We start from the raw sequence: 8,951 nt of genomic DNA, 5'->3' as shown, positions 1-8,951 counted from the left end.
TCTGAGGATGATAAGGGGGACAAACAAGATGAAGAATAAAGGAAAGGAAACACTTTCTAATTTCTCTTCATTTTAACAACAGCACAACTAAATATTTGGTAAAGCTAAACTTCCTTGTAAAACAGGATCCTTCAGTCTTGCCTTCCCTGTTTCCTCGTGAGCGAAACAGATCAGGTTCTGTCTGAAGCAAAGAGCATTTCCCCTCCCAAGTGAGGAGCCCTCATTCTAGCTTTATGGCCCTCTCTTGACTTTCTGCAAAATCACTTATACTGTAATTCCCATTCCTTTGGGAATCCCTAAATAATTCTTTGAACTTGGGCCTCAAGGGAAAGACCGAACACATTGTACTGGTGTATCAGGCTCTAAGTTGCTGATAGCATGTTTCCAACACCCCAGATAGCTGGCTCTGTTACTGGATGTAACAACAGGCTATGGTACTGTCAAGATGATGACTACCTTTCAACAAGAATTCTCTATTTGTCAGGAAAGCAACTTGTCTGCAGTCACTGCTCTAAAATCAGTACATGGTCCTGCCCCATAATCATTCATACCCCAGCTGTTGGCTTTCAGAGCGGGAATCTGAAAGGCTTGAGGTTTCAAGAGTGAAGTTAAGGATAGCCTTAAGTTAGCAGAAGGCCCTGCAGAAGGGTGCCAGGGGATTTCCACTGTAATACTCAGGTTACCCTTTTGAAATAAAGCTCTGTTGACAGGTTTAGTTGAAGGTCAGACAGTGGGGATCTTAAAAATCTATTCCACGTTCACTCTCATATGATGCAAGTGCTTAGAAAATGGTTAGGGTAAGCAGAACAATTAAAGGAAAGACATTTTCCCTTCAGCATTGGGATTCTCAAGCAGTGTGTCCAGTTTAGAAAACTGTCCCTTCAGGGCTTCAGTGAATAGAAGTGAAAATATTCCATCTAGTGGTCAAAGAAGGGATGGTGAAATGAGAAGTTTCCAGGATGAAGTCTGTGGGGCAAGGTGACAGGCGGTGACCTCTCAGCAGGTATCTTTTCCAGACCATGATAGAACCTGACCTTGGCGGTGGTGGTATGTTTTGATTATGTCTGCACTGGATGAGGAATTGGGGACACCATCCTTGCAAGGCCTCTGAGCAAAACTGCCCTGATGGTGAGGAACAATGATGTTGCAAATGGCAGATTATAAACAGTCTGACTCTGAAGGGAGGCTCTCTCCCATCCCCAACCCCTTCCTTCTTACGGAGGAAGAAATGAGTCCAATCATTCCTGCCTCTATTTGTCTCGAGCCTAAATTTGTGAATATGTGAGTTTGAGAAGAATGAGGGTGTAATGTGAACTTTATTTATTTAGAGATGAAGTCTCACTCTGTCACCCAGGCTGGAGTGTAGTGGTGCCGCCATCTTGGCTCACTGCAGCCTCCACCTCCCGGGTTCAAACAAGTCTCCCACCTCAGTAGCTGGTATTACAGGCATGCACCACCACACCTGCCTCATTTTTTCTTATTTTTAGTAGAGACAGGGTTTCATCATGTTGGCCAGGCTGGTCTCGAACTCCTGACCTCAAGTGATCCACCTGCCTTGGCCTCCCAAAGTGCTGGGATTACAGGCATGAGCCAACACACCCGGGCCATGAACTTTAAAAGGGAGGGAGAATCAGTCTAGCAAAGGATCAAACACCGGAGAGATTTGATGATCAGGAAGAAGAAAAAGTGCTCTTTGTGTTCTCAGTAACCACACCCTCTATGCCTTTGCTATCAGTAAACATTAAGCTGACTTCCCAGAAATTTCCCAAGGCACAGGTCAGATCTAGTTGGCCCACGACCCACAGTGCTATTGATGTCTTCCTGACTGTAATCCTCCTAACAGCCTCCCAGTATCCCCAACCAAAGGGCTCATTGTCTTTTCCTCCCCTACCTCCTATTATCACTTTCTCTTTTTCCCCAATTCTGAAGAAGAGCTGTAAAGGAATAACATAATTCACATTTCCCATAACTCCAACTGCCACCGCAGACCTTGGCCAGAGCTTGCTTTCCAGTCAGTAATTAGGGCATCCCTTGATACATCAGATCCTCCCCTCCCAAAGCTTGGCGTGCTAGCAGCTCCTCTATCCCACCTGCAGTTTGTAGCTTCCCTCCGCCCTCTGTCAAAGAAGACACACAGAGGCTGGCCATTTCCACACGTGCCATTTATTGGTTTCTTCTAGCAGGGTGGCTTCAGGCCCTTCACGCCTCTCAGACGCCATCCATGAAGGTTTAGGAAGGTGCCATCATTCTGTGAAGGCCCAGAGCTTACCCAAGTCTTAGAGCCCAAGTTGAATCACCAACCAGAGGGTTGGGAGAGGAAAAGGAAACAGACAGAGGGGAAAGACAAGGCTCTGCAGTGAAGGGGACTGAGATCAAGGGAATGCTGAGGTCCAGCAGTGTCTCCTGGGGGCATGCTACATCCTGAGGCTCCTCAGGACTGGATGGAGTAGATCTGTGTGCTGAGAAGCTCATGTCTATATGGCAACTTTAAGGAGGCGCTTGATGTCAGGCTCAATGTTGATGGTTGGGAAGGTGCGGCTGTAGCGTCGGAAGGGCTCTCCCTCCGGCCCTATGAGGAACTTCTCAAAGTTCCAGGCCACATCTGAACGGCGCACGGGGCTCCAAATGATGAGCTTGGGATCGGTCATGAGGGAAAATGGGTCATCATGAGGGTAGGGAAGCTTGTCCTTCAGGTAGGCGAAGACAGGATGCTCATTCTGCCCATTCACCTCACATTTTTGGACAAGGGTGAAGGTGGGCTGGTATCCACCCCCAGGACGGACATACTTGAGACTGTTCAGGATCTCCTCATTCTGACAGTTCTCCTAGGGAAGAAAAAGACAAAGAGCATGGACAAGGGACAGGGGAAAAGAAGGATCCACAACATGAAACTCTTTCACCCTCCTACACTCCCTTCCCAGGATCATTCTTTTTCACTGTGAGGGAGAGAGAGAGACAGACTGACAGACAAGGTGTCGCTTACTGCAGCCTTGGATCTCTGGGCTCAAGCATTCCTCCTGCCTCAGCCTCTTTAGTAGCTGAGACTACAGACATAGGGCACCATGCCTGGCTATTTTTTTTGTTTGTTTTTGTTTGTAGAGATGAGGTCTCACTTTGTTGCCCATGCTTTGGCTGCTCTTCAAGATTTAGCACTTCTGAACTGTTGCTTTTGTCTCCAGTCTACCCTAAGCAGTTCTTAAGGTGTTTGAAGCAGAAGAAAGAGAAAAGAGACTTAGGTTATACTGCTTAGAACCTCCTCTTCAACTAACCTACCGGCCTCCCTTCCCACATATCCATACCTACACACACACCCCCTTTCCCTCTGCCCTGGTTTTGCCTCGCCTGCTTTCAATCACACGTGTGTTGAGTATAGCCTTTGCCTCTGCCTATTCAGCTTCTTGAACTGAGGGTGAAATTGAGACCCAGAGGAATGGGATTTACAGCTTCTTGCTTTCTTCTTGCCTTGTCCTAGAACTGAAGTACAAATGGGAAGAAGCTTTGATGAAGGAAGACCCCCATCCAAGGACATCTAGTTTTCAGGTGCCATAACAGCAGAGCAAGTTCAAGGCAACAATGAATGTGTACTCTAAATGGAACTAGTTAGTACCAACAGGAGTGAACTAAATAGGATACAGGATTTAGGGTTCAGGAATAGGCCAGGGGGAGGGGGCGTTGAGGAAGTAAGTGCTTGATGGCTAAAGGTTGTATGTAATTATCATTCTTTTCATGAGTAGGCTGCTACCCAAAGACTGCTGCACCTCCTGTCCACTCACTGCTCTCAGCTACGCATGCTTTGGCTCAAAACCTGGTCCCTGCCTTTCCCTCCCCACTGCCATCCCTGTCCTATTCCCTCTCAGCATCCCCACTCATGACAACCCAAAAGGCCCGTGGGAACCCTTCCTTTCCACCTCTGCCTTTCCAGTTTAAGAGGCAGATATCTTCCTCTGGGAGAAAGTTCCTGCTTCTGACCTGTGAGAACAAACTAGTTCAGTCAGTTCCAGGCCATCATGATATAATGAGCCTAGAGCTGATCTCTAATAGACTTCTCTGTTTTTGTTTTTTTTCCTGAGACAGGGCCTCACTCTGTCACCTAGGCTGGGTGCGGTGGCACAATCATAGCTCACTGCAGCCTCGACTTCCCAGGCTCAAGCGATCCTTCCACTTCAGCCTCCCAAGTAGCTGAGACTATAGGCACATGCCACCACGCCTGGCTAAGTTTTGCAATTTTTGTAGAGGCAAGGTTTCACCGTGTTGCTCAGGCTAATCTTGAACTCCTGAGCTCAAGCAATCTGCCCACCTTAGCCTCCCAAAGCGCTGGGATTATAAGTGTGAGCCTCTGCACCCTGGCAGACTTCTATTTCTTAATGCAAATGGGTGGCTGGCTCCTGGTAGGTTATAGACTCCCTCCAGCGACTTGCTAGGCTGAAGTGATGGTGTGAGGCTGGAGGTAATTCTGGGGCTGGAGGGACATCTCGAAAGAAGGTTTGCCAGTCCTATCTCTCCTGCTCTAGAAGGCCAGACAGAAAACTTAGGGAAGAACAGTGAGAGCAGTGAACAGTTTGGGCTCAGGTTTGTCACAGCCAGTGATGCTTCAGCCTTCCTGCTTTCCTCTCTTCCGCACCTTCATGCCACTGTGAATTGAACTAAGGGGATTATAATGAAAGGGTTCACTTGGGTTCATTCTCCCTGCTTGTACATTAAAATCATAGGTGGAAATAGAAGAATCCCTAAAAGAGAACTCGAGGTGTGTGGGCTGAAGATCTATAACAACTTGACCCATTAATCTGAAATAGAGAGGTTCATGTGATGCCCAGAGGAGGCACGTGCCTGTTGAAAACCTTTCTCTTTCCCGCTTGTTCTCTTTCCACTTGGCTAATTTAAACCAACAAAAATCATCCTCAATCTAAATAATCAATTTGCTTGCATTTGCAAAGTACTTAATATTCGTCAAGTTACTTTTGTATATCCTATCCCCTAAACATCATAATCCTATGAGCTAAGTGGTATTATCCCCAGTTTACAGATGAGGAAACTAAACCGAAAAATGAAGCACCCTTTCCGAGGGCACAGAGCCATTAAATAGCAAAACCAAGTCCAGCTAGAGCTAAGATCTCTTGAGTCTGTCCAATTCTTGTTTGATTCCTGGCCTCTATTTTCTTCACTCATTTATTCAACAAATACTTAATGAGTGCTTTCTATGCCCTAGGCACTGAGAACACAGTGAAGAGAAACACAGACCTGGCACCAGCCCTCATGGAGTAATATAGTAGAAAGATAGTAAACTATAAAAATCACACAGCCTCAGTGTTTAATCTTAAAAAATACATACCTTCCCTTGGTATGTCACATGCATCTAAAGACCTAGCTTAACAAAACATACCCCATTATTCCAGACACTCCAACACGGTCATTCAGCCTCTCCCCTTATCCCACCTGAGCTATACCAACCCAACACCTTTGGTGCACTACAAGGAGGGACCCTCACCTGATGTCCAAATTGGTTGCAAGGGAAGCCAAGGACCACCAGGCGCCTGGGAAAGCGGCATTGCAGCTCGTTGAGCTGGGTGAAGTCCCGAGTGGTTGTGCCTCAGAGCGAAGCCACATTCTCAATCAGCACAGCCCTGCCCCGGAACGTATTGAAATCTACCTTCTCCCCATCCAGGCTGATGGCACTGAGGTCATAGAAGGACTTGGCAATGAAAGCCATGGTGAAGCGCAGAGTGAGCCCCGCAGAGAGGCCTGAGCCCCTTATGAGTCTGTTCGAGGTGTGGGGAGGAAGGAGGAGCCAGGAAGGAGGACAGAAGGATCTAACAATGGAGCTTTGAGCTTCCCCAGGATGACTTAGCAAAAACAGGCCCCCACCTCTAAGTGCTGTTTGAACAAGGAGGTTTGCTCCTCCTATTAACAGACTGAACAAAGCCGCCTCCCCACCCCACCCTGCTGTACCCTGGGAAGGGCCAATTTGATATCTATGAGCAGAGGTAAATAATTCACTACTTACAGGAAACCAGAGCCCTAAAGGTCGAATGGAGAGGAAAAAAAGGGAGGGAGGGATGCAGGATTGACTCCTACTTGCCCCATCAAGCTGTTCTCACTTGACACAGACATTTATTGAATGCCTGCTGAGTGTCAATCTCTGAATTGTACAGAGAGGGCAGGGTCTGCGGAGATCTGAAAGATGAAGAAGAGAACTGAGCCTCCTGTCCACAGGACTCAGATGACAACCGAAATATACATATTCCTGTTCACGTTCTTTTTGTTGCTTTCCATCGGGACAAAATCAAAGGGACCCTTAGGAGAAGAGCGTGTCATTTTCTAGGGGAAAAAACAAGCTTTCAGTGCCTCAGCTCTTGCCAGGCTGAAGAGACAAAGTTGTGTTTATCTTGAGAAGTTTTCCAGTGCGTGGTGCCACTTGTCCTGGAGAACACACTGCCTGTCCTGGAGAACACTCTGCCCCTGCACTGTACCGTCTCCTATATTATATCCCCCACCTGCACCTCATCCCACAGCCCCCAAGTCATGAGGCTCAGTCGTTGCTGCGAGAATGGTGAAGAGGAGTCACAGAACAGGTGGGTGAACTGCACCTACCTCCCTCAGACAGAGATTCGGTCCCCAAGACTTTTCAGAGCGGGTTTGTGCTGGTCACCTTCCCAGAGAAGGAAGTGTGGAGGAAGTTGAAACTGCTGTGGTTCTAGACACAGGCAGGCCACCCCGATGCTTTCAACAAGAGCCATGCGGTGCATCGCAGGACGTCTGCTGAGGGCCATCTCAGAGGACCCCTGGAAGCCACAGAAACTGAAAAGACCCTAAGCCACTTCATTCTTCCAAGTACCCGCCAACTCAACAAGTTACTTTTTAAAAAATGCCTTGATTTCTTCCTCAGTAAAACTAGCAATGGGGCTTGACCTAGCTTTGGGATTTTAGAGTGAAATTTCAATAACAAAGCAAATGTTTACTAGAGTGTTTTCACAGGGTCACATCCATTGGGAACTGTCTCCTTGAACAAAGAATACGCAAGTCTGGGGAACAGCTGGTCTTGAGAATCTGATTTGTTGAGATGAGATGAAGGAGCTACTCGCCAGGGAGCACCGAGCTGCCTTGCAGCTTTTCCATGGCTGTTCAAGTACACAGGGACCATGTGTCTCAGCTGGCTGCTCCCTAAAAACAGGTTCCCATTACCTAAGTGGGCAGGAGTGACAGTCAGTGTAGGGGGAAGTGTGTCCCCTGCTGAAGCTGGGTGGAGTTCCTAGAAGCAACCAATAAGAGTCTCCACCAAGCCACTGAGTCACAAGGACTTGGCACTGATAGTGGGCAAAACTGTAACCTGCCAGATTTATGTGCATACCAAGAGCTTCCCCCTAGTACTCTCTAGGCCTCCAGAGACACCTCTTATTCTCTGCTCTTTTGCAAGCCTTCTCGCGAAGGCCATAGGAGTTCCCGAGCTGCCGTAGTTGGGGGGGGCGGTTCCCTCTTCCTTAGGTACATGCCATCCCTTTTCTCCTGGTGTGACCTTGGACCCTTTAGACTCTTTTTTTTTGAGACGGAGTCTCGCTCTGTTGCCCAGGCTGGAGTGCAGGGGTGCGATCTCGGCTCAGTTCTCACCTTTCCTAATGGAATATACTTGGTGAGGCTCTCCTAAAATATCTCTGTCTCCAAATTTACCTCAAACTGGCCTCACTTTCCAAAAGCTTACAACTTTTAAGCATACACTAAGCAGCATGTGATCTCATGGCTTTCTGTAGGACAGTGCTTGCTCTGGACACAGCACTGACTTAGGCAGAAAGCCTGGGTTGGTGGTTCTTAATTCTGACTATAAATGAGAATTGTTTGTAGCGATTTTTCTAGAGATGCCAAAACTTTGCCCTCCAGTGATTCCAATTCAGTACACTGTTTCCAACCACAATTCTGCCACTGTTACTTGGGACCCTTAGGCAAATCTTTAAGCTCTTTTTATTGAGACAGGGTCTCTCTCTGTCACCCAGGCTGGAGTGCAATGGGGCAACTGCAGCTTTGACCTTCTGGGCTCAAGTGATCCACGGGCCTCAGCCTCACAAGCCACCACACTCAGCTAATTTTTTCTCGAAACAGCGTCTGTGTTGCGCAGGCTGGTCCCAAACTCTTGGGCTCAAGCAATCCTCCTGCCACAGCCTCCCAGAGAGTTGGGATTACAGGCATGAGCCACTGCACCCGGCCAAATCTTTAAGTTCTCTGAGCATCTGTTTCCTTGCCTGTGGGACATGGATAGATAACCACCCTCCCCATCTCACACAGTGATGGTTAGGGTCAGAAGAGTTTATCACTAGTGCCTTGTAAAGTGTAGTGAAGATCTTAAGACTACTATTGTCCTGCATTGTACTACTCCTTTCTTCATTCAATCCTTATCCCCAATATTCTCCACCTCCATCAATTCCATATCCCGAAGTATGACATACCTGCAGTCCTGAGATCCCAGTCTGCCTCTGCTCCCCTGAGGTATCCAATCACAAATCTGAAAGATTATCCAGTCCCTCTTCATGCCTTCAGGAAGACCCATTCCTCACCCACACGAACAGATGAGACCATCTTGGCTTTAAAACCTGCTCATTCATCCTGGCTAACACAGTGAAACCATCTCTACTAAAATGACAATGGCGTGAACCCAGGAGGCGGAGCTTGCAGTGAGCCGAGATCGCATCACTGCACTCCAGCCTGGGCAACACAGCGAGACTCTGTCTCAAAAAAAAAAAAAAAAAAAAAAAAATTCCTGCTCATAGATGTTCAGCATCCTCTCGATAACTGTTTCATCTTATTTCTGCGGTGCCAGGGCAATGGGGCTTTTCTTTGGGCCTCCCTGCAGGTGGCGCTAGGGAAGGTAGAGAAGGGAAGACAACTGCTGTTGCCTTCATCACTTCTGGAGCCGCTTCTACCAGCACTGCCTCTCTCCCTCTCACATCACTGCCAGGGTCCAAGTG

General features: G+C 47.8%; 1 protein-coding gene across 1 annotated transcript; it reads right to left on the bottom strand.

Moving 5' to 3' along the window:
- Positions 1-2,141: 2,141 nt before the first annotated feature.
- On the bottom strand, positions 2,142-5,913 carry GPX2 (glutathione peroxidase 2). The gene is made up of 2 exons (XM_023232463.2): positions 5,486-5,913; positions 2,142-2,825 (listed from the first exon to the last, which is right to left on the bottom strand). Exons 1-2 carry the CDS (start codon positions 5,705-5,707, stop codon positions 2,475-2,477), a joined length of 573 nt encoding a protein of 190 aa, XP_023088231.1. The 5' UTR covers positions 5,708-5,913; the 3' UTR covers positions 2,142-2,474.
- Between the last annotated feature and the right edge of the window lie 3,038 nt (positions 5,914-8,951).

Source organism: Piliocolobus tephrosceles, chromosome 6 (genome assembly GCF_002776525.5).
Source record: "Piliocolobus tephrosceles isolate RC106 chromosome 6, ASM277652v3, whole genome shotgun sequence".
NCBI lineage: Eukaryota > Metazoa > Chordata > Mammalia > Primates > Cercopithecidae > Piliocolobus > Piliocolobus tephrosceles.
The sequence above is the reverse complement of the archived record's forward strand: the minus strand, read 5'-3'. Positions and strand labels throughout refer to the sequence as shown.